General features: G+C 30.7%; 6 protein-coding genes across 12 annotated transcripts; 3 read left to right on the plus strand and 3 right to left on the minus strand.

Annotated features, from left to right (window-relative positions):
• Positions 1–967: 967 nt before the first annotated feature.
• LOC100747409 (FMRFamide-related peptides-like) lies at positions 968–8,690 on the minus strand. Of its 2 annotated transcripts, none has more exons than XM_012385658.3 (3): positions 8,490–8,690; positions 3,147–3,556; positions 968–2,710 (listed from the first exon to the last, which is right to left on the minus strand). In XM_012385658.3, exons 1-3 carry the CDS (start codon positions 8,490–8,492, stop codon positions 2,506–2,508), a joined length of 618 nt encoding a protein of 205 aa, XP_012241081.2. In that variant the 5' UTR covers positions 8,493–8,690; the 3' UTR covers positions 968–2,505. The 2 variants fall into 2 exon arrangements, with proteins under 2 accessions (XP_012241081.2, XP_024223423.1); XM_024367655.2 differs by having other exon boundaries at positions 3,147–3,559.
• Positions 8,691–13,568: 4,878 nt separating this feature from the next.
• LOC100747527 (dehydrodolichyl diphosphate synthase complex subunit Nus1) lies at positions 13,569–16,661 on the minus strand. The gene is made up of 4 exons (XM_003489499.2): positions 16,257–16,661; positions 14,830–14,949; positions 14,465–14,714; positions 13,569–14,378 (listed from the first exon to the last, which is right to left on the minus strand). The coding sequence occupies exons 1-4, from the start codon at positions 16,549–16,551 to the stop codon at positions 14,288–14,290; spliced, it is 756 nt and encodes a 251-aa protein (XP_003489547.1). The 5' UTR covers positions 16,552–16,661; the 3' UTR covers positions 13,569–14,287.
• Positions 16,662–17,820: 1,159 nt separating this feature from the next.
• Positions 17,821–19,137, plus strand: LOC100747769 (H/ACA ribonucleoprotein complex subunit 1). The gene is made up of 4 exons (XM_003489501.4): positions 17,821–18,056; positions 18,165–18,295; positions 18,355–18,595; positions 18,673–19,137. Exons 2-4 carry the CDS (start codon positions 18,183–18,185, stop codon positions 18,937–18,939), a joined length of 621 nt encoding a protein of 206 aa, XP_003489549.1. The 5' UTR covers positions 17,821–18,056; positions 18,165–18,182; the 3' UTR covers positions 18,940–19,137.
• Positions 19,060–21,622, minus strand: LOC100747646 (la-related protein 7). Of its 5 annotated transcripts, none has more exons than XM_012385685.3 (6): positions 21,514–21,622; positions 21,024–21,339; positions 20,599–20,945; positions 19,637–20,530; positions 19,390–19,534; positions 19,060–19,329 (listed from the first exon to the last, which is right to left on the minus strand). In XM_012385685.3, exons 2-6 carry the CDS (start codon positions 21,271–21,273, stop codon positions 19,178–19,180), a joined length of 1,788 nt encoding a protein of 595 aa, XP_012241108.1. In that variant the 5' UTR covers positions 21,274–21,339; positions 21,514–21,622; the 3' UTR covers positions 19,060–19,177. The 5 variants fall into 5 exon arrangements, with proteins under 5 accessions (XP_012241108.1, XP_033176599.1, XP_012241106.1 ...); XM_033320708.1 differs by having other exon boundaries at positions 21,447–21,589; XM_012385683.3 differs by having other exon boundaries at positions 21,024–21,325; positions 21,405–21,588.
• Positions 21,623–21,851: 229 nt separating this feature from the next.
• On the plus strand, positions 21,852–23,875 carry LOC100747892 (26S proteasome regulatory subunit 6B). Its single transcript, XM_003489502.4, has 6 exons — positions 21,852–22,008; positions 22,207–22,299; positions 22,397–22,730; positions 22,806–23,009; positions 23,103–23,367; positions 23,442–23,875. Exons 1-6 carry the CDS (start codon positions 21,976–21,978, stop codon positions 23,758–23,760), a joined length of 1,248 nt encoding a protein of 415 aa, XP_003489550.1. The 5' UTR covers positions 21,852–21,975; the 3' UTR covers positions 23,761–23,875.
• Positions 23,876–24,134: 259 nt separating this feature from the next.
• Positions 24,135–26,024, plus strand: LOC100748218 (alpha- and gamma-adaptin-binding protein p34). Of its 2 annotated transcripts, XM_003489505.4 has the most exons (6): positions 24,139–24,523; positions 24,659–24,828; positions 24,896–25,010; positions 25,077–25,232; positions 25,357–25,473; positions 25,537–25,944. In XM_003489505.4, the coding sequence occupies exons 1-6, from the start codon at positions 24,460–24,462 to the stop codon at positions 25,707–25,709; spliced, it is 795 nt and encodes a 264-aa protein (XP_003489553.1). In that variant the 5' UTR covers positions 24,139–24,459; the 3' UTR covers positions 25,710–25,944. The 2 variants fall into 2 exon arrangements, with proteins under 2 accessions (XP_033176600.1, XP_003489553.1); XM_033320709.1 differs by lacking the exon at positions 25,077–25,232 and having other exon boundaries at positions 24,135–24,523; positions 25,537–26,024.
• The last annotated feature ends 1 nt before the right edge of the window (position 26,025 follows it).

Genomic DNA, 26,025 nt, shown 5'->3' on the forward strand with positions numbered 1-26,025 from the left:
AAAATTAATATAATTAACTGTTGATGTTTCAAAAAGATTTGTATAGCATGTATCATATGTTAATAAAAATTTTCTATGGTAATCGCGAGTCGAACTGTACGTAAGGTAAATTCGAAGCAATACGTACAAATTTGAAGATTCCAATGGAAATAGTAGTGATAAGTCTTGATTTTTCTCGGGTCAGCCTAAACGAAGGAGGAAACGCATATTATGGAGAGGGGTGAATGAATCAGAAACGTAAACCATATTTCCAGTCACTTTTTTTGTCCCTTTAATTATTTAATTATACGCGTGTATTAAATTTACATTCACTTTAAGAATAACGTTCAGGTTACAGACAATGTACAGTAACATAATACTAGTTCCTATTCAAATTGTAGAATACTCCAGAAAATAATAACTAGGTCCATAAAACTTTAAAAAGAGATAACAAAATATGTTCTGCTAATAAACAAAGAAGAAGGAAAATTATTACAGTCGCGACACAATTATTTCTAGTTTCACAAGGTAAGAATACCTTGTGAAACAAATACGAAATTAATTTGTAAATATTATTAGGTCATCCCATAGGTAATGCGTTTTTTATGTATTTATGTTGAAAAAATAAATGAAAAGTTTGTTAGCAATAAGTAAACTCGATTGGTTTTTCGAAAATTTATAAATAATGATTTGAATCAATTTAAAATAATTTTAGAAAATTAAATTTAACTATATTAAAAAAATTCGGTTTGTTGCACTTTACTCTGTGCAAGAAACGAATATATTATTTTAAAATAAATCTCTGTTGCTAGGTTGTTAGGACTTAGCCAAAATTTTTTCAGGTACTCGACAATCTAACAATGGAATGACGATTTAGTTTTGTTATAGACAATGAAGACGATTGTTGCAACGCAGAAACGTTCAAGTTTTATTTCATCTCTTTTCTCTTTGGACTAATCTCGTGGACTCTCGATTCACGTATACGAAGCCAATGAAATTTTCTTTATTTACACTGAATACGCAGGTGGATGTACATTAAAGTACCCAGAAGGAACGTTATGGTACAACGTTATTCGTCGGCCTTTTTGTTAATCGAACAAATAGATCTTTATGAACAGAAATCATTTAAGGTTATACAATCATCTACGAAGGCATAAATCAATAATTAGACTAATTAGCGACGATATAAAATTTTGAAAAGATCGTAGGAAAGTATTTTTTACTACTGATAAAAAAGAAATTAATTTGTGAAAAGTAATTAGTGAGGTAGATCGTTATAGATTATCGCATAAATTGATACACCAAGCTTCTACTATAGTGATTCATATAACTGTGTTTATCTTCCGTTTATTATCACGCTTATCTCTTCAGACGGCAAAATTTATTCATTAAAAATGAATTATAAAATTGTTACTTGTAATAATCACTGCTTCCATGTATCATGTTTCGTATCATTCATAATTAAATATTATCGATTCAAGTGAATACAAACTGTTGAAGTGGTTACATAACCTCAACACAAACAGTTCTTCTTTTTTTAGAATTATTGACCATTCATCTATCTGAACTCTCTTGTGCGCAATTGAATAATATTATTAATGAAATTTTATAATTCACAAGTTACAGATTATCAATACAGGTTAGCAATTGACTTTCTTACATAATTGGGCCAAGTTTGATAGCAAAGCAAATGGAATTTTACAAATGAATTTATATAAAAAACATATATAACAAATAACATGTAAATCATTCGATTAATCTATTTAATGTAAAATTGTACATTTATGAAGAAGAAATCTATAACTCACAACTTGTCATTCGCCAGTTCACTACTACTAATTAATAAATTAAGCAAAAGGGGCCATATTATGGCCATTAAAAAATTTAATAATGCGTTAACAGAAATAATATTAAACAGCATTATTTACATATGATCGCACAACGATCCACAAATCTTCTCGAATCTTTACAAAATTCAAGGAACTTACTGAAATATCTCCGTGAAAACCAAATAGCGCAGTAAAAATGTTAAAATCGATCCATGAGAAAAATTGAAAAATATGATAAATCCATTTTTTGTTTCTGACAATTATGTCACTTGATGTCTAAAGAAAAATGTTTTAATATGAAACAGTTGAGAATAATTTTACAGACTTGAAAATATAAGATTTTGCAAAGTAAGTAATAAATATCCATAAATTGTGTTCTAACAAACGAATAATATGACGTAGAATTCGTTGCCGATGTATTTGTAATTGTCTAATACTATTAAGCGCAGTTTTACCTGAAAGACCAAGACGAAAGCATCAACCGGCTCCATAAAATCATTTGCAAGGCTAAAAGCTCGAAGAAAGGTGTAACAGGTCTTCGTCAAGTCATAACTGAGTATGGATCGGCCGATAACAACGTTGTCCATCGGAATTTCGGGATCGATTGCGGTGCAGTGTCCCGAAAGTGAGCTGTTGACGGCGGGTCTTGGCACGAATTCCGATGAATAGGCGCGATGGATCGATTACAAGAGCATATTTAATTGTGTTTCGAACCGAGCCGGTCTTCTAAGAAGTCCGGACTGTTTCTATGTTCTATATCGCTGTTGTTCAAAATGTTACACAGACGAAGCAATCTCGCCTCGTACGGATGAAGATCGTTAATCTCGTTATTTGATAGTAGATCGGAGCACATCGCAGTCATGTCGATTTCTAGAGGATAAACCTGCACGTTCCGGCCGTATCTAGTATGGAAAATGAATATTACGAAGAACGTTATGAACATTATTATTATCAGGTACAGTGACTACAAAAAGTATTAGCACACATTCTTATTTTCCAAAAAACTTTTTTTTAGTAGGTTTTCATTTCATTTTCATTGTACCAAATTTTTGTAGTCATATGAAAATACTACTACTAGTACTATTTCTAGATCTAATTAAAGAACATAACTGTGTGGATCAATGGATCAACGGATGAATTGTGGCCAGAGGAACAAAATTAAATGTAACCGGTTTTCTCAACAGAAGCTTCAGAAGACATTTTAAAGTTCAGACAGTTAACTTTCGTTACTAATTAACAATTAGCAGGCACAAGCAATAATTTCCTTTGCTTCGATAGGTATTTGACAAATTTTTAATTTAAATAAAATCTTGGAAAATCTAATTCACTTTCACTTACCTGAGAAAATTCAAGTTATTTCTTCCGTGTCTGTAATGTGTGTCATCGTTCAGGTTCTTGAAGCCCGATCGGCCAAACCTAATGATGATATCCGGTGACTTGAAACGAGGATACCTGTTCACCTTTGAGCTACCATCGCCATCGCTGCTGGAAACTCTCTCTATATTTCCGTCCAGATCGCTGCGGCCGTATCTAATGAAAGAGGACCCCATGCTGCTTCGTCGTTCTTTTGAATCAGGATCTTCCGAACTTCTATCGACGTCATGCCTCTTCAGCACGTATTCGAAGTCATTGGGCCCATCCTTGAAGATCCTCAAACTTCCATCAGCCTTCATGGGGGTTAATATGGAGGAAGAAACCAGTGCCCAGTTGCAGATGAAGGACAGCACATACAACGATGTTAACGAGCTCTTCTGAAAGAATATTAAAATCCTTTGGGCATTAGTTGCGTATGAAAGATCGATGAAATGGAAATGTGCTAATAATTTGCTGGTGAACTCTCAAGTACACCAATGAAAGATTTGAATCTGTACTTTTAAGTTATCTCCGAGAGCACTCCTTCTCAAAAAGTGCCTAGTAAAATACAGAAAATGATATACAATGTTATGAATTCACAGATATTTATAAATATGTATATTAATAATAATAGCAATGAAAAAGATCTTACAAAGGTGAGAAAGAAGTCATACAAAAAAGATAAAATAAATTGTAACATAGAGAATACATAGGAATATTTATAGAAAGAACTGATTATTTACTTTACGTAACAAGATGGACGAACGGTAATATCATTTGCATAACATTCGAGAACGCTGAAATCCCTATTGAACAGGACACACAATAAGGAGTAGTTATAAAGATCCAAAGAATCGCCGCGTAACGATGTTTCGTGTATAATTTCATACATTTCCTTTTCCCTGTATTTCTTTCCGTTTTATTCGCCTGTACACTCTCCTGAGCATAATGATTGTTTAAAAGTTCTTAAGAAGCTCTTAAAAGCTCTTAAAAATTGCACAAACTACTTTCCATAGAATTATTAAAATATCGGAATGTAGGAAAATAGGAATGAAAAGAAATATCAAACGTTTTTTTTTTTTAATGTAAAACTGAAATTTGCAGATAAAATGTATAATTTCGTTAATTAGATTTCAACAGAAAAAGAAGGTAAAGATGAAAAGTTTGTCAACTAACGAAATATATATTCTACAAGATTTAGGGTTAAGTTGGGGTTAGGTTAGGGTTATTTGACAATTACAAACACCAGCTTTATTATAATATATTTAATTTTGGAAACCAATATAACCGAGTCACAGTATTTCGATCACTTATCTCATTGTACTCCGGAACTTATCCATAATTCTATAATTAAAATAGATATTTTCAAAAATAAGTAAGTATCCGGATACTTTTGTACAGTAATGTTAGTACATAGTAAGTCTAAATTCTCAAAATCTTAACTTCCACTGCTATGATTTTCAGCCCACGAAATACCACATGGTACAATTACCACGAGATAGCGGAGAATTGGTCGAAAGATTCTGTTACAGATTCCTCCAGATTATTTGATATGCGTTGTTGGTGACCGCGTCGGAAGCCGGTGATAAATAATATCGGCTTGTTATTAGATGTCTTAACAGGATGTTTAGTAATAACGCGGTATACCGAGCCAGATTAATACGACGTCTTACGTTACTTTAATTAACCCTGTACACGGTCGCCCTTCATAATGACCACGTCGCCTACGTTTTCTACTAAAAACGTACGGATTTACGGGGAAGAATAACCAGAGGAATAACCGACATAAACCAAGACCAAGAATAATATCGATGCTCTACTGGATCATTATCAATGTTATTATTCTTCGTTTGGCCTGGCCCAATGCTTCAAGGCTTCTTTAACGACGAATGAGAAATGTTTACACAGGCAACAAAGGAAAAGAATATGAAGATCCGAAAAATTACAATGGTGATTCGAAAGTAAGATTCGTGGGAGAACAGAAAGGGAAAAGAAAGGGAGAATAAGAATGATTTTTTTATCAAGACTGAAATTGTAAGAAATTTCTTTCTCCTGATTACGTTTGTGATTATAATGGAAAATTGGATTTGATGGGGAATATTGAAGATAAGAAAAAATTGGTCATCGTAGAAGTGATTGTGCGTGTGAATGCAAATTTTCAATATCGTGATTACGTCATTATGATTTTCAATCCGTCATGTAGACGTATAAATCGATAGAAATAAAAAGCTTCTCGAAACACGTTGAAATAAAATCATCGTTAAATAACACCACTGAAGAAATATTCCAAACTTCATCTCCATCATGGATTGAGGTTAGGTTGTTCTACAATCAGAGAATTATTCATAAATTTCTTCCAGTTTCCTTAACTTTGACTCCAGCAATGATGATCACTGTTACTTTATAAATTTCAAAAGCATTTCCTCAAAAACTATCAGAATACCGTCAAAGAAGGGTAAAGAATAAGACGAAGAAGTTGGATGAATGTGAAATTAAAATTCGTTCTCCGTCTGATATCGTATTCGTTGTCCGCTACGGAAGAAGATCGACTTCGCAAATTATGTTATCCATCGTCCTCGATACACCTACCGCTCTTTTGATAGCAATTTGTACGAGCAAGTCGTAAGAAAAGTGGCGAAACAAGGTGGGTGTAACCATGAGGAATTTTAAATATATGTCACTGGCAAAAGAAATATCTCGTCAAAGCTATCGAAAATAACGGAAGGAGAAATGCAATGAACGACTCTCTAACCTATATGCTGTCTGCACGTACTATAATACATTTCTTTTATTAATTTAATATTTATCAGTTGAATTATATATATATTATATAATGTTAAATATATATATATTTATAAAATCATATACATATATCCATTACATATATATATATCTCATTTCTCTTTGCTTTTAAAGGATTTGTTTGACGAAGGGAATGTTATAATAAAATATATGTATAATGATATCGATAACTTATGATACGTGTCAGAAAAAGGTAACGAGATCTACTCTTTTGTTATAAACAAATTGGCTTGAAAATTGTGTCTAATTGAAATAATATGGAATTTTGTTCCTAGCAGTGAGTTGCGCAACGAAAAGTTAAAGAGGTTTGGTTCGTGAAGCGAGCGTGTAATAACTTGATTATAATTCGATTAAGCGTAATTATATATATAGAAGGAGAAATGTAACAGCATACATTTGTTCACTCTAGCATCATGGTTAATGAATGGATCTGTTTTCAGGGGAGGAGAGATATGTATTTTAATACATTACAATCTTTTCGCTATATTTGGAGTATATTAAAATTCCGAAAGAAATAATGATATCCTTAAATAAATCAATATTTTATTCATAATATTCTTTTCTGTCAGAAAAATATACGGAAGAATTTGCTTCGTCCAAAATGCAAAAGGAGTACTAAACTTTAGTAAATATAATAAAATATAATAAAAATATAATTAATTATTTATGGAATGAAATCCTACAAATTAGCTTTATGCAACTAATTGTAAGTATTAAATATAGATACATTGAATGAAAATCAAAGTGATTCTACATAGAGAACATTTAGAGTTACTTGACCGGAAATGATCTGATGAGCTGTATGTGTAACAAAATACTAATTTGTACAAGAACAATTCTGCTACTTTCGATGTTACTGTTGAGATAAAAAATGGATATTGTGCAAAAGCAATAAAAACGCAAAGCAGAAGAAACAGAAAATACTAAAATATGCAATGCGTGGAAAATAAATTATTATATTATTATCATTTCATGTGTATAATACGTGGGAGAATTATCAAATGTTTGAAACGAATTACAATAGATTCTCATTTTCTTGAACCACATTTATTGGAATGAAATGTTGGTTAATAGTTAAATCCTCTTGTCTGAATATAATCTATTATTAATTGGATGAAAAATTGTAGATAGAGAAAATTAGTAAGTTCCTATCATTGTTCCATTTTGTTTCCTTCATTAATTAATGAGATGATATCATAGGCAATCGAAGAAGATTCATAATATAATTATGTAAATAATCAATGAACTCTTATTTATCTTATTTATTTAAACTTTTCAGAGAACTAACTGTTTATGCGGCTAAAATTCATTGATTTTCTTCACTATCTGCTATTTGTCCACGGAAATAAAGTTCTAGTGTAATTCGGACTTCATTCGGATTTCATTTTGTACGCGTACGGTCGAGCTTAAATGATTTCAAATGGTGCATTACGCGGTACGAGTGCCTGTTTCAGGAATGGAGACTTTTTAAACGTTTCAAAGTTACCTTCATCTTCCTTAATATAACTATATGTTGTTTTGTAAATTAATTAAAATAATTTTCAATTCTATAGAAGAAAGTAAGCTTTTTCAAAACAAGTTCAAAAGAAATTTCAAACTAGTTACTGTAATTCTATGGTCTTTCCATTCCATTAATAGAAGTATATAAATTATAAAATTCATTTCAAAACATCATATTTGCATCTATTTAATATTCCAAATTGAAAAAGAAAGTTAAGCTGCATGTAACTTTTACACCTTTTTATAGTTTCATTTGCAATGGCCTACAAGAAAGTGTAACTATTTGTCCATAACTGCAAACATTCATAATTTGTAAAATACTTAAAATTAATCTAATTAGTCAATTCAATGGAAGAAGATCGATTAGTACTCAAATTAACTGCTGTTTTGATTGAATTACATGGAAACAGAAAAACAACAGTGGAAGCTGTAGAATAATTACAAACGAAATAATATTATACCAGGGATAGAATAGAAGATACTTGAACGTTTTTAATATCGCTTCCATTGTTTTGTCATTATTCTTTGGTAATCTGTGGTTACCGCGTCGACAATTGTTACATATTTGCCACAAACGCAATAAGTCTCATTTATTATCAAAACTATTATCAATTCACAAGACAATGCAAGCAATTTTTAATAGAATTGACAACAGACTTCACTTACTAACAATAAGACTTCTGACGCGAAACTATCTAAAATTGTTAACAAAATCAAGATCAAAGTATGCCTCTAATTGTGGCACCATTTCCTTTGACACAAAACAGTCACAACAACACAAAAGGTTAATACATTCTATTAAAAAAAGAAAACTTCAAATTACATATGAATGCAAAAGCTGAAGATCAGTAACATTTTCACCGTGATTTTAATACACAAAACACCTTTTACCTAATCTAGACCTATTGCAAAAAGAAGGAACATAAATAAATGAAAAGTCAAGAGAAAGTATAATAGCAAGAAAAAGGTCCAAATAGAGAGATCCACCGGTGCACCAAAAATTCACAAGAAGATTGAATCACTCACCATGTCGCAAGTGTAGTTGTTATGGCTATCGAAAATCTTTCTCGATGGTCTCCGAATATGTCAAGTTCCTCCCCTTGGTGGGTTGATCGCGGTGAATTTGTTGCACAAAATGAAGAAGAAGAAGAAAGGTAGGGAAATAGAAAGGAAACTATCGCGTTCGCAGAAGGGATACGCGACGTTTGCGGCCTGTTGCTGCGGTGGAATGAGTGCCCGGGGTTAGAGATGACACCCTTTATATAGAGACACCCTCGGCGCATCCCCCGTAGTCACCTCGGGCCGACATGGGCCGACACATAGACGAGATAGCCTGAGTTATGATTGCCCGAGGCGTATAACACGATACCTCTACATTATTTTGATTCAATTACACCACCGGCTATCTCCTTTATTATTTATGAGTCTTGGCAAATAATAATCATCACCGAACAGAATCGATGATCCCTGTACCAAGACTTCTCAGATAGAACACGGATTGATCTATCAGTAACTGCTTCTTTTCACACTGGCACGATTATTTTCACGATTTTTCAATATAATAGTCTCAGATTTTCTATCTGAGTGATTTGCTCAAGTAAGAATGCTGACATGGATTACACTGATCATCGATCTGTAACTGTTTCTCTCCATGGTTGCACGACTGTTCTGACTATCGCTCCATATAATAGTACAAACGGTTTAAAGTTTCCTGTTCGAGAGGTTTAGTGGAATAGGAATGATTTGCTGAGTAGTATACAGGGGATTTGAAGCTAATAGTCATTTTGGGGCCCCTACAAGTAAATCAAATTTAAAAAAGTTTAACCTGGCTAGATCGATGCTTGTTAAACCAATAGGAAATTAATATTTAAAGATTCTTTGGTTAATCTGTCACAATTCACTTGGATTATTACTATTACTATTATATATACATTATTATTAATTAGAATACGCACGATGCAATGGACAAAAGTGTTTTTAAAACTGCCATGATAAGCGAGACTCGTTGAAGGATTCAATAACGTTTTGATTTAACAGACGTCATTTTAGCAAAGTTAAAATTTATATCCCAGTCTTTGCATACTAACAGACGTATTTTCTGTGATAATTGTTCACTAATTTTGTTGATAAGTATTTTTGCAGCCCCACGCTTATAGTACCATTAGCGTGAAAGTAAATTCAAGCCTGGTTATACAATAGCACTATAATAAGACGTGACTATTTTGATTGTAAAATTTGAAAAAAATCTGAAAATATACTGTTTCCACCGTTCGCGGAGAGACGCGATCGCGAGATAGCACGTCAACGAGAGTTGTCAGTTCCCGTTACGATTAAATAATCGACGCCACAAACTGATCGATCCCTTTATTTCTATTATGATAATAAGGGTAGTTCAATGAAATTGCACAGAATTAACACAAATAAATTAATGTTTATTTCAACAACTTATTAACTAGAGAGATATAAATGGAACAAAATCAAAATATAACTGCGTTTTGGTTGATAAATAATGCGCGACGTATGATATGTGTGGACGGTTTGATTTCTCGAAAAGTTCTGATCGCCCTTCGATCTTTTTCGTCTTTTCTGGAAGACGACCAACCTAACCCCACTACGTTCGGATCACGCCACATTCTTTTACGCGAGGTAAAATAACGGCCGCGAGTCGACGTTTCTGGAAGTCGCCCTGCTTAATGAACCATGCGCTTGCCACCACAAAACCATGCGCTTGCCACTACAATGTTTATTTGCCGGGCAGACGCGACGATTCGTCTGCGACATTGTAGTGCGACGATCGACGGTTAAGTATATGACCTATGGCAAACCGCATGGCGTAATATATACATAGACATTATAATACATATATATTACATACATACTCTGTTTGGTAAAGATTAATTTTTGAATATTTGAGTAAATATTTGTGTTTAATTTAAAGGTGAACAGTTGTAATTTATGTCTAATATTTTCTTCTAGAATTGTTTCCCATTTATGTGGTATTTGATTTCATTCGCTCTGTTTGGTGGGTGGATCTTTGGAGAAATATCGGAAATTTGAATAAATATTTATACTCTACGGGAATTTCTATGTTATTGAAATATTGTAATAATTTATATAATTGTTTTTTATTCATTCCATATTCAGTTTGGATAGAAGAATATTTCATATTCGGGATTTGTGCTTCTATAATAAATGGTTATACAAAAAGCTACTGGAAGTTTGCATAAAGATTTAAGTGAATATTCACGTATTTATTTTTCATCGTTTGTTTTGTATTTGTTTTTCATTCGTGCTACCCTTTCCACCGATTACTATCACTTCCGTGATATTTTAGTGTAGCACCTAGAAAGAAGGATTCCTTCTCCTAAACACTCTTTGATTTTACTTCCTGTTGATTTAGATCGATTTTTCATTTTTAAATATTTCTTTTTTTTACCGATTTCTCGACCTAAAAGTGATTCTGAGAATTATTCTCGTCGATAAAAAGCGATGAAAGCCAAATTAGTAAAATTGCAAGGAATATTAATTATTAATTTTTTTCATTCCTATTCTTTTTACGAAAAAGCATTTTCTTCCTTTTATTCTTTTCTAATGCTAACACTAATTCTAATATTCTTAAATGCTTTATTATAATTTTCAAGTAGACGAGAAAGATATAAAAAAATTCAAAGGAAGAAATATTATAAAAGGCGAAATATTTCTATAGAATATTTCTACAGAAATATGTCTACATATTTCTTTAGTAGATAAAGGCTTTCATGCATCGGAGATGAAGTGCAACAGGTAGAGGCACTTGTTTTCTAGAGGCGAATCTGGGTCACTTGTTTTCCATCATGACACAACAATCGCGACACAGGTGCGAATGTTTCCTTCTTATTTGATATATGTATTTCTTAAATGTTTTGGATCGTCTTCCACTAGTCGCGGGAGTGGGGAAGCACAAGGAAGGGACATTTAACTTTGCGTAAATCTTAAGTGCAATAAATCTGTAACAATAAAAATTCATTCGTCATCTTTCCAATTTAACCTATATTTAATTTTGTTAAAACAATTACTAAGTATCTTTTAAATTCGAATAAAAACATTGAAACAAAAAGATAAATCTAACAATATGCCCTATGCGTGCATCAAAATGTGTGTAACTTCTACGAGATCAATTCTTCTTTATCTACTTCCGGATAAAACGAACCTAATAAACGAGTGCGCACAAATTCCATAGAGTAGGAAAAAGGTGTAGAAGAAAAATAACGACCTATTTGGAAAACAAATCAAATTCTTACAAATTATATTAATAACAGTTGATATTGAACGAAATTTACGGATTATCGAATTAGTGATTTCTTTAACTTTTAACTTTAGCTTTAACTCTTTAAAGACATAAGCATAACAACATCGGAACTTCCGGTAGTGCGCAAGTATTCCCCAATCTGACATGAGGATAAACTTTAAAGTATTCAGACGCAATTCTTGAAGACGTGATTGCGTCTCCAGAAAAGTTAGCTGGCTTTTATTCCTGTCGTTCTTTCTTATGTCCTCTTCCTCTTCTTTCCTTTCCCTCCTCTCCTTTCTCTCCCACGTAGATGTACAGCGTATATAAGTACAATATAGCACAGTTTATCTTGAAAAATGGTTGTTTCCCTGCTCGCCAACAACCATTGTATATACATACTTGCTGTGTGGACGAAAAAGCCGGACTGACATCTTTAAAAGTATATAATCCGATGTTAAGCCTACGTACCAGTGGAAGGTATCATAGACAGTCTGCTGAGAATTTTATATTTGGATGACATCGATGGTGAAGATACAGATCAATTAAAGAAATGGTTTAGATACTTACTATTTAATTGGTCATTTTAATCTTTTAAGTTAGAAAGTTAGGTTAAGTTAGAAAGTTACGTTTGGCCGTAATTCGACTAATTTGATTTTTATTTTCGTTTTCCAATGTAAAACATAATGAATTGGTAGAAATGTACCGACTAGTGAACGACTAGTTAAGCCGATTATCCAGCCACTTTTGTAGTCAACAACTAGTAGGCAAAAAGAGCCGATTGATCAGCCTTAAATTTGTAGTATTATTAATAACTCGATAAGATATACAAATAGAAATACAATGTACTTTCTTTACTGTCTTTAGTATGATTTTAATATTTTTTAATATGTAGTAATATAGTATACTTACTTATATGTATATATTTGTATGTAACATAATTGTTATATAAAAAATTAAAAATAATAATTAGTATTTAATTAGTAATAAATTAGTATAAAATAAACTAAATAAACACCAATTAATATACTATAAATACCTATTAATAAACTATAAACTTTGGTAATTGTATCTTAATTTTATCAGAGCAAAGACTTCAATAAATATAACAATGTTAAAAAATTTACTTTCGAGTTTGTAATATTAAACAATCATAAATTTGACGCGTTTTGTAAAGGCTTTTGAAAATCATCGGCAAAGACGTCAGCTTCTTGAGAACCGGTTAATCGGTTAGTCGGATAATTGCTAAATCTCTAATGATATGTTTAATGTAGAAGCAAATTGATGAATACCATTCCTGATCCTAATATTATTAGTGTTCTTTAAAAAAGATATTATCATAGATATAATATGTAATATTTAGAGAAGTAACTATGAAAGAGAAGTTAACAATTAAATGATCAAAACTAATAGAAAATTGATCATTTAGTAGAATATACATATAGAATTTACATGGTTGTTGATCTTATGTTCTTAATTTACAAGCAAATAATAACAAACAAACAATAATGCTCACTTAAGAGTACCTAAATGATAGAAATGACCCGATTATAATCACATATAATTCGGTTAAAGTTTCTAAAACCATTAAGTTATAGAAAGGATTGTTAAATAAGTAATACAAGGCTTATGCAAAAACGAATTATCTTTATATTTTAGGAATTAGGAAAAACAATAGGCGGTTTTTTACGAGATAAATACCACAGACAAAAGTAAAAATCTTGTCATCATTTTAATATCAAAATATTTGTGTGCATGGCCATTTTAGAAATAAATAATTATACATGTATATGTGGAATGTTACCGTCTTAATAAATAAAATGCAACAGCTGCCAAGATTTTAATTTCATAATATGTTTATTCATAAAGCGTGAGTGCTCCTGGTTTTTGTTTAGAAAATATAAAGTTGAAAGAAGAGTGATATATTAGTTAAACTTTAAAAAATTGATCAACGTGATGTACTAAAATTTTACCTTAACTACCTAAATTTATTTGTACTTGAGTTTAAATCAATATACTTTCCTCTTTAAAATGTTATCACTTTTTAATAGTCTACTTATCACTCCTCTTTGTATTTTTTAAAATTATATTTTACTTAGCATTAACACACTATTGATATAGTATATTAAAACTAAATAAACCGAAATCTTTAATTAATTGAGGAGAAAAACAAAATATCACATTCCTTATGTTTCTCTCCATTTTTTATGGTATTAACTTATGGCAGGACAATTATTTTGCATAATTAAAATGTTTCGCTTCTACAGCATTTTGTGGAATCTTCTTTTCTTATTTATGAGAAACTCTTCAAGTTAAGCTACCTAAATTTCTTCTTATCGGCAAACGTTAAAATCGGTTCATGAAACGACACTTGTGCTACACATGTAGCCATTATAAGTTTATTTAGCACGCAACCACTTATAAAATAGTATCTGTAAATTATTTTAAATTCAGTCTTTGTAAAAAATGTCCTTAGGAGCTATATTTTGTTTCACATTTGTTTGTTTCTTCTTGTTTTTGGATACAAAAACTTTTCGCAAATGAACAACAATTCCAGTTATTTTCCGAATCGTTGTTCGGATTTACTGTATTTTTCTAACAGACATGTAAAATCCTTTGCAGATAAACTAACGTGTAAAGGTAACGTGCTGAAATAAAAAATACATATTATTACAAATTGAATGTAAAAAATGTTGAAGAATACGAAAACTATATATGATCGAAATAAACTTACTAGAATTCTGTTATTCGTGTTTGCCATGGCAAGACACCGTACGTGGAACAAAGGCGACCATATATTAGTCCCATATCAGGGTCCGGAATTCCCCGTGAATTTAATTTCTCATTAAGTAAATCGATATTTATTTCTTCCGGCTTAATCGTCCCTGTGACGACAGCTTCAGCTAATGTTTTTGTTAACGATACTATTTCTTTTTTTCCATCTGATGCGCACAACAAAGATATCCGCGTTTTCAATTTGAAGTCTATAAATTAGGAAAAACGATACATATATACATTACCATGTTCACCAGCATTATAGAATTAGATCCTATTCAATATATTATTAATTATAAGACATTATTTGTATAGGAAACGCACCGGTTATTCCATTTTGTGTGAATCCTGCATTTGGTTTACTCCAACTGATGCGATCCAGTAAATCGGGCCGTCTTTTTGCGAGTTCGTATTTCAATAAATTCTCATTTCGGACTAAGTAACCTATAACAACAAAAATCATTATAAGTATACTATTAATTATAAACATGATGTAATTAGCAATGAAATTTAATTATAAAATTCATTTTCTAATAATTTTCTAATTGTAAAATATTTTAGAAGTTCTTTTTATTGATTTAGTAACAAAGCAATAGTTGAATAATATATCATATAATTATGTATCTTTTTAATAGCAAGATTAATCGAATTCGAATATACTATCGCACGCACACTTGATTTATCCTTGAGACTAGATAAGACTAAATAAACTTTGTATTCAGTTCTAAAGATGCGAAAATTATTTGACATAACTACATTTTTTCAAATAATTACATTTTTAACTTATAAAATAAGTTCACATTGCTACAATTGAATATTTGCTATATAATTTCTACTAAAAATCCTAGAAAATCAAATCCATTTAATGCATTATTATTATTTTATTATTGAATTTTTGTTAAAAAATTATACAATTTTTAAATATACTTTTGTCCAAACTATTAGGAGATAATAGTAGTAATAATGGAACTTTAGCTAGTAGATAATATAATCAACAGCTTATGATAAGATTTGTAGTGTTTTCAAAAAAAATTTTTGTATGGAAACATAATGTTTGAAAAAAATTATTTAAATAAACTAAGGATATATGTAAATCATGATAGAAGTTTACAAAAAAGTTGCATTATTACTACATTTAGCATTAGAATAAAGCATTTTACAATAAACATTTTATGATTTTTTTTAAACCCACATATCAAAAAAAATTGATACGAAATTAAAGAAAATAAAGAAAATTAATCCTAGGAAGGGAACTTTAAGTTAATGCCAAGATATGTTTCGATTTTGAGGTTAGAATAAATACTCTATGAAATAAATATGTATGCAGAGAAATATTAACAAAGATATTCTCAATTAGTTACGTGAAAAACTTTATAAGATCAACTAACTGAAAACATTAGTTCTACTAAAAATTTAAATAATAGTTAAGTTTAAGATAAGATATAAGTCATGAAGTACTCCAAATTTAAGTTGACAGAACCATTGTTTCTATATTCTTTTACCAAAAAGGAGTACCTTAATTACATGTTCCGCTTCTATCTTCTTTGCATTTAAATTTTTCTGAAACCAGATATGACATTGACAAATCTAAAATAATCAACAGAATATTTATCTCTTGGAATTTAGATAGAATGACTGGCATAAAAAGATGAGATTCATATAGATTCATGTATCTTCTTATTTAAAAAAGTAAAAAGATATAATGATAGGAACGATGACATTGTAAAGCAATAAACAAAAATGAAAATTACCACTGATGTCAAAGAAACTGATGTAAGGTATACCAAGGGTAATACACCATCCAATAATTCGTATACAGTCAAAAACAGTGTCCTCCTTCGCGCCGAAAATGATCACTAAATGCCTTGGTAGCTTTTTCATTTCGTTCGCGACACGCGTCAGCATTTCAGTTTCTGTCCTTAGGTTCTCACGGTACCAGATTTCGGTACACTTGCGATGAACGATCATACAGCAATTATAAAACCCGGCAAATAAGTCACATGAAAAGTGGATTAGTGTTAGTAACATGCGAAATACTGTGAACATTATAACGTCCGATGATCGTCTAGTCTATGTAACATAATCACACAAGACTGGTCGTGATTTTAATGTTGAAACAAACTTTTTCAAAACTACCCGGGGATGGTCACGAGGAAAATTATGCACGTAGCCACTGACACTGACCCGTCTAGCAGACGGTCACCGTCACCTCACGTGCACCTGCTTACGCCAAATGATAAACGCACCCTTCTGTCGACAAGAAGCATTAAAACATATCATGTTGGCCGCCAAGTCACATAGAGTATGAGCACATTTTTGTCGCCTAGTTACTTTATATATTTTCATTAAGTAACGAATTATGACAATGGGATATATTTTTAAATGATCTGTGATAACCCTTCCCTATCTTATCTAAACAACAGCTAAACTGCACTACATATAATTACACTATTTGAAGTAAAAGTGAAGATGGCGTATAGTTCATTTTTACTGCTAGTTACAATGTGTAAAGGTTAGGATATTAGATGATACGAATTTCCAATATAAGTGATGGCATAGTATATTTGCAAATTAAATAAATGGTAGTAATGGTCATATCATCACAGGAACGAATGAAAAAATGTATGCCTGATGTCGTTTAGGTGATGTTATTTGTATTGATTTAATGTACTCAAAGGAGTGTTATAAAATTACGGCTAAAAGATAGTTGGATACTGAGCTGATCTTTATTGAACTGTATCTGTAATAAATCGGAAATACTAAGTAGAAAAATTTGACATGTTAAATATTCAAATATTAAAATGTTAGTTATTACGTCGTAACTATTTTTATTTTTCAGGTTTTTTTTAATTCATTAGTATGTGTTTTCAAATTACAAATACCATAAAGGATATAACCTAACAAACGCGAAGATGGTACCCCGCTGGGGGTAGCCATCCGCATGATAATCAAATAGCTAAAAAATTCTACCAAATGTCCAAATTGGAAAAATTGTGAATGTGAAATATTAAATAAAAAAATGACAAATACATATATTATAGTAAAAAAAGCTAAACATTTTGAATGTATATTGTGTATTTACTAATACTTATTTACAAAATGGCGATATAAATAGCAGATTACAGTATACATAAAAAAATAGCATACAAGAAAGTTAAGTGTAATGAAAATTGATATCAAACTTGAATTTAAAAATACAAGATATGATAAAGTTACGTTAATTTTATAAACAAAATAGTCCACAATATTATTCTATTTATGTAATTAATACCTTAAACTCTTTTAAATCATTTCATTCAAATACTATATACCGTGTTAGATCACTACATGCTCATAACGCGCATGCGCAGACTGTAATCATAAGTGTAAACTGTAGCTCACGGAAGGAAATGCCGCTATTTTGTAATAACAGAGTGTAGTTACAGTTATATAAACATAGCGACAAAGTTAATTCTGATATGTTGTGCAGTTAATAACTTGAATCATAAAAAATATCGTATAACTGCATAGAGATAGAAATATTGTCATTTTATTGACCATAATTTTTACAGGTTAGACACGTGGTTTTACTCTACATTCTTACTTTTGTGAAGTTATGTATTTTTCGTACATAACCTTATATGTATTTTTAAGTTAACAATAGAATGAATTATTTTCAGTATTTATAAAATAAAAAGATGTCATTCCGAGGTCGCGGTGGTGGCGGCGGATTTGGTAAAGGGGGAGGTCGTGGTGGAAGAGGTGGAGGAGGATTCCGAGGAGGCCGTGGTGGTGATAGAGGTGGAAGAGGGTAATTATTACATTTCATACTTTCTCACTTGATATATAATAATGATTCATATATTATAGATATGATCAAGGTCCACCAGAACAAGTGACTCCATTAGGACATTTTACATGGACGGTTCAAGATGACTTAGTTGCTAAAGTAGATATAGAACAAGTACCCTTCTTTAATGCTCCAATTTATACAGAAAACAAACAACAAATTGGAAAAATAGATGAAATATTTGGCAACATTAGAGATTACTATGTGTCTATAAAATTATCCGAAAATATAAAGGCATCCAGTTTTCAAAAGGATGCACAGGTATATTTTGTTTTATATATATGAATCAAACTTAACAACTACTTTCCATTAATTATTACTACTGTATTCCATTACAGCTATTCATAGATCCAGCTAAGTTGTTACCTTTACAAAGGTTTTTGCCTAAACCTCCTGGTTCTGTACAAAAGAGAGGAGGTGGAGGTGGACGTGGAGCAAAAAGAGGTGGTGGAGGACATGGTGGTGGACGAGGTGGTGGCAGACCATCATTTGGACGTGGTGGAGGTTTTGGAAGAGGAGGTGGTGGCGGTGGTTTTAAAGGACGTGGAGGAGGAGGATTTGGACGTAATGATTCTGGCAGAAGTCGTGGAAGGGGAAGATGGTAGAAAATTAAAACTGCAGATGGATTTTTATATAAAGACATATTAAATGATAAAAATTTCTTAATTTCATAGGTAATTTTTAAAATACATAACTGAAAGAATCATAATGAAAACAATATATGATTTATTTGTAACAATGCTGTTGGATATTATTTATCATTTCTGTATTTATAAGTTCATGATATAAAACCACCTGTTTTATAATTGTTAAGTATATTTGACAGGAAAGAGTACTCTAAGTTTACACTTCATCGAATTTGATATGCTTCCCAAGTTCTTTTTCTGCCTTTTTTAGTAATTTATTCCTTCCTCTCTGTTTGATTTTTACTTTTTTACTCAATTTTTCTTCTCTGTCATGCAAGATTTTATCCCAATACATTTTTTCCTCTTCACCTACACAAGAGGACATAAATGAAATTACTTCCTACTAAAATATTTACAACGTTCTCTTACCTTCTAATATTCTCATATTTCTTTCCTCATCAGACTTTTGTATAAATGCTTGTGCAGCTTCACTTGTATCACATCTTACATAAGCAAAACAAGAACCATCTTCAACATCTATATATTTTACAGAACTATTATTTTTTAATTCCATCTGAAAATATTAAAATATATCAAAATTATATATATTTATTTATTTATTTTTTACTCGCATTATATCTTCATGTTCGACATATATATATATATATATATATACCTTTAAACTTTTTGGATCTGTACATGGTTTATCCATTTCAATTTTAACTATAACTCCTGATGTAAATGAGAAACGACATGCAGATACACTATTTTGTTTTCCCGTTTTGTCCTTCTCATCATTTTCTACCCTTTCAGGTTTATTTTTTTCATAATTCGACCACTGAGTCCATCTTGTTTTTCTTAAATGTTGTTTGAGTTGTTTCATCTTACTTCTCTGTAATTCTAAGTATTTATTCCTAAGACATTTCCAGTCCTTCTTAGCCATAACTTGTAATCCTATACTATAACTAAAATCTTCCAGTTTACTTTGCTTCTTCCGCTTTTTCCTTTTCTTTTTTTTTTCATTTGTATTTTCTTGTTCTTTATTATTTAGAATAGTACTGTCATCAATTACCATTTGTTCATTTTCATCACAATTATCTGATACTTGTTCTTCCTTTAAAGGCACATTCCTCTCACATTTATTTAATTTTCTTTGTGTACCTTCCAAAAAAACATCATTTTGTTTTTCATTACTTGATTCTATTTCCCCACTGTGTAAATCACTGGGATTTTTTAGCTTTTTCTTTTTACTTTTTATCAGTTCACTGTCCATTTGCTCTTCTGTTTCACCTGGTTCTGCAGATTCTGTATCTGAGTGTCTTCTTTTTTTTGCTTTCTTTTTATTGTTATTATCATGATTTTCTGAAGTATTATTGATGTTTGTGTGCATCTGCTGCTCATTACTTCTGTCTGTTTCAGTGTCTTCCAATTTTTCATTAGCATTTTCAGAACAGATACTTTTCTCATTTCCTAATGTCACATCTTTTTCTGCATTATCAAATGTAGTAATGCTTAAAAGTTTATCAGGAGCTGTATATGATGGTAAAACACAGCCTTTTTTTTCAAATGCCTAAAATATATTAATTCAATAGTATAAAATAATTAAAAATTTTCCATTGTTATATATGTTCCTCTTACCTTTAAACAGTTTTTAGCACTTTCAATTGTATCGAACTCTACAAATGCAAATCCTTTTATCTTTTTATTATTTTTAAATCGTGGAATAGAAACATATACAACTTGACCATATTGAGAAAATATTGAACTCAGTGTTTCATGATCTGTATCTGGAGGTAAATTTTGTACGTAAACTGTACATTCATCAGTGTTTTCTTTTTGTGCTATTGGTGTTATACGTCGTACTTTCATACCATCTTCAGATAACGATAATATTGTAGATGCTTGTACACCTTTAGATATCCTGTTTATATCAGTAGTCAATTCTCTTATTTTATTAAATTTTAGAAAAACACTGAGGTCCACATCTGAAATATTCAAAGATAGAATTTTAAAATGTCAAATGACAATTAATAATGTCATAATGTTAACATTATAATTCTTACATGGATCTTCTTTAACTAAATTACTTAAAAATCTATCTTTACTTAGATTTGCATCACTAAAGTAAAATTCCATTTGTTTTAGTATCGCAGCGTGCAGTGCCTTTTTTCTAAGTCTGGGTTTCCCTCTAGAAATGCTTGTAACTTTATTAACTGTTTCTATACGCGAGTCTTCCACTGATTTTTGCACTTGCGGTACAGGAACTCTCTCTGAATCTAACTCCATATCAGACTGTTGTTCTTCCATCACCATTGTTATTTAAAAATTTGTATAACTGACGATGAACAACTACGTATAATTTCTCCTATTACCAAGTATCTGTAAAGAATAATGGAAATGTAAATTTCAAACTTAAGCAAATGTTTCGTACTTATTTCAGACACCTTATAAAACTAGAATGATACTAAGAATATTCAATATCTTACAATACGTATATAGCACTTGAAAAAAATGAAATTTGTTACGCATACAATCCAAATTGTAAACGTTTACCGGTTGAGAAACCTTGTAAACATAAAACCAAGCCTGAAATCACGCAAATTGCAGTCAGAATATCTGAGGAACTATATAGGATTATTTTAAAGATGCTAAAATGTTTAAAAATCACAAATTTATAGGGAATTTATTTTGTCATTTTAGGGACCTTTAAAACATTAATCGTCAGATATTACAATTATTTAGTTAAACAAAAATATATATTGCTGTAAAAAGTAGATTAACATATATGATTTAAAAACAATATTCAACGAATGTTTTATTATCTGTACCAATAAAATTCATAATATTGTAGACATATGTCTTTATTTGACTTCCTTTCTGTAGTCGATTAAGTAGTTAATGGTAGCCACTCCTGACATATATGTATAATCATTGAACTGAACTGTTCAAGAACCTCAAGTCATTCGTTGATTCGTATGTCGGGTGCAATTAATTAAAGAAATTCTATTTAAAACAATGGATGAAATGGGTATTATTCTGCCTGATAAGGTATATATATTTCTGTTCAGATTTTCTTCCAAAATTACAAAACAGAGAAATGAACGGTCAAGAGTTATTGTTGAACTTAAAATTATTCACTGTAACCTCAATTTGTATTCTATTTAATTGTTATGTATTGTTATTTATAATAAAAATTCCTCGTACTTTTGTTGTGACATAAGTAATATTTCTTTTGTTAAATTTTAGGATATTGGAGAGATGGATTGCAAACCTGTAAGTGGACACTATACTGGTGCTGGTGATGAACTAGATGTTGAAGATCTTTATACAAAGTACAAGGTAGGAAAATTTGATATTCTATTCCTCTATATACTTCTTTGCTTATGTATATATATTTAATTAATATATGAACATAATAATAATTTTATATTTATAGAAACTACAAAGAATGCTAGAATTTCTTGAGGTTCAAGAAGAATATATTAAAGATGAACAACGTAATTTGAAAAAAGAATATTTACATGCTCAAGAAGAAGTAAAGCGCATACAAAGTGTGCCTTTGGTTATTGGACAATTCTTAGAAGCTGTAGACCAAAACACTGGTATTGTAGGTTCTACTACAGGTTCTAATTATTATGTACGGATTTTATCTACAATTGATAGAGAACTGTTAAAGCCTTCTGCAAGTGTAGCTCTTCATAAACATAGCAATGCTTTAGTAGATGTTCTACCACCAGAAGCTGACTCAAGTATTTCAATGTTGCAAGCAGGTACTTTATTGTTATTGTTAGCAATTTAAAAAATTGTAGAAAGAATAGTGTTTCATGTACTATTTTATTTTATAGATGAAAAACCTGATATTCAATATAGTGACATTGGAGGCATGGACATGCAAAAACAAGAGATTAGAGAAGCAGTAGAACTACCTTTAACTCATTTTGAATTGTATAAACAAATTGGAATCGATCCACCAAGAGGTGTGTTAATGTATGGTCCCCCTGGATGTGGTAAAACTATGCTTGCAAAAGCTGTAGCTAGACATACTACTGGTATGTATCATTTTCAGTGTTATATATTTTAAGAACATTTGAATAAACAGTATACTTAACTTCTTCTAACTTAGTACAATTAATATTTTTTAGCTGCATTTATTCGCGTAGTAGGATCAGAATTCGTACAGAAATACTTAGGTGAAGGACCAAGGATGGTCAGAGATGTCTTCCGTCTAGCCAAAGAAAATTCGCCAGCTATAATTTTCGTTGATGAAATCGATGCTATAGCCACAAAAAGGTTCGACGCACAGACTGGTGCTGACCGCGAAGTTCAACGTATTCTTTTGGAACTGCTTAATCAGATGGATGGTTTTGATCAAACTACTAATGTTAAAGTTATTATGGCTACAAATAGGTACGATTTTGATCTTTATTGTGATCTTTACAAAAAGTAATTGATATAAATGCAATGATCCATCTTCTTTTTAGGGCCGATACATTAGATCCTGCATTGTTGCGTCCTGGCAGGTTAGATCGAAAAATCGAATTTCCTCTACCTGATCGTCGTCAAAAACGTTTGATTTTTTCGACAATTACGGCGAAAATGAATCTGAGCGAAGAAGTAGATCTTGAAGATTATGTAGCACGACCAGATAGAATTTCTGGTGCAGATATTAACGCAATTTGCCAAGAAGCAGGAATGCACGCAGTTCGTGAGAATCGATATATAGTCCTGGCGAAAGATTTCGAGAAGGGCTATAAAAATAATATTAAAAAGGATGAATCTGAACACGAATTCTACAAATAATTAGGGAGAAACCCTAATAGTAATATTATGCGCCATTTACATTTTATGATCACATATGTATTGTCAAATTTATGTATTGCTATAAATCCAATAATCAATATACGTTTATACAATTTTTGCCTTATCAGTTACACACATTATTAGTTATCTGTCTCAGTTCACGAATTTTCAGTTATTTAGAAATATATGAACACTAGTGGTATTGTAAGGAAGTTTATCGCGTGTAATTGATCTATTTAAAATTATGGAACAAATCATTTTTCAATATTGATTATTATTAGTAAATTTATGAAATGTATTAAAGGAAATACTTATACTTTCATTTTATCAAAATTTATCGAAATACTAAAATATATGAAATAAGTCAGAATTATTCTAGTTTCTTTAAAGGTCAAGTGATGACAAACGTCATTGTGATCGTCCATCACGAAATGTTATGACATGATACAACATCGATATGTAAAATAATTCAACTAATTCATTGTTCAAAGTATATAACAACAAAAATATCGCTGTATATCGAACGAAAGTGATTAATTTTATTTATTTAATATTACATTTTTATATCAATTAACGTAAAAATCGCAATCCTAACCTAACCGTCAGTTAGTAGTTAGTAGTTTAAAAAATATCTTTTAAATTTTTCAATATATCTTGAGATTATTGAACTTTAATAGTACGATAAAACTTTATTACGAAATGAATCTACCACGAATATTAATAATAAGCACCGAAAAAGGGAAAGCTAATGAAATTGCAGCGTGTAAGTTGAAACTTTAATATCTTTTTAATTTCGATATTAAAAATTTGGTAAATTAATTTTTTTTTATATAAATGTTTGGATGAGTATTATTTGTTGCAATAATTTTTTATTTTTATATGTTATTTTATTTTATAGATATAGGTGGAGAAAAATTGTCTAACCAAGATCATTTTGAATATCATTTATGGGATATTCAAAACAAATATTACAAAACACAAGTGTTAATATGTGTAATAGAAAATCCTTCTGAAGATATTTCAATTGATAATGTAGAAGCATTAATTGTATATCATAATCCACAGGCAGTAAGATATTTAACTTCTAAACAGAATCTTTGACAGAACGAATGATCTTCAGCACTGATTTTCCTAGGAAGATGCAGATCAGAATTTAAAGAAATGGTCATCTCTAATTGATTCTTTGGCAGAAGCTGAGGTGCTACTGTTTTCTTGTAATTTTATAACAGACACCATAATTAGGAATGAAGGTATATACAAATAACAATTGTTATATTAACTTGAGGAACATTAGACATGTAATTAGTGTATTTCAGTGATAAAATGGTGTCTGCAAAACAGATTTGAGCTAATTGAATTAAATAGACCGGATGTAGGTGCTTCAGAAGCTGATTCAGAAAATAACAAATATGGTATTGAGAGGATTATTGAAGCTTTACATGCTCATATGTGGCCAAACATGATACTTAAAGGTTTCTAATAAAGACCTATATATACACTTAAACTAAATTGGCTAAGTTTAAAAAATATTGCTTCATAAGTGGAAATGCTTATTCACTAATTGTTTAAAATTTGTAACTTATTGTAACTTTACAGGAAAACCATTGGATGTAGGAGAACAAAATCCTGATATGGATGAAGTTGAAGAAAAGTTTGAAAACATTGAATTAAGTCAAGATTCTACAGAAACATTACCAATAGAGAACATGCTAGGTAAGTTGAAGAATAATTCATTATGAGATTTTTTTGCAGCTCCTATATACCATTTTTTTTCAGATGGAATTATGGGTGAAGAGAATGTAGATTTTGGAGAATTGTTTAGTCAATTGAGAGCTATGAAAGAACATGCAGCCTTGCTGCCAACTGATCAAAGACGAATAGCCGCTGAACAATTAGTTACTGCTTTCTGGAAAGCAATGGGTGGTGATCCATCAGAAATGGAAGATTAATATATGTATTAATTGTATAATGCACTTAAATTCATATTAGGAACGCGTATCTTTATCTTGACATCTTTTTGATATATTAATTTTTAAGGAGAGAACATGACGGTCGTTACAATAGTTAATTGTGAAATATTTGAAGTCGTTTAAATAAAAATCAGATGTAACGTAACAATGTTAAATTATAATAAACATAAGTATAAAATCAAAAGATTTGATTAAAAGTATTGTTTGTAGAAGATTCTCTTTTACACATGAATATTTCCATTGAAACTTTGTATAATTTCATTGTAGGTACAATTAAATTAATTCAAATAATCAT

The sequence above is a fragment of the Bombus impatiens genome, unplaced genomic scaffold (assembly GCF_000188095.3).
Source record: "Bombus impatiens unplaced genomic scaffold, BIMP_2.2 scf_0332, whole genome shotgun sequence".
NCBI classification, from domain to species: Eukaryota; Metazoa; Arthropoda; class Insecta; order Hymenoptera; family Apidae; genus Bombus; species Bombus impatiens.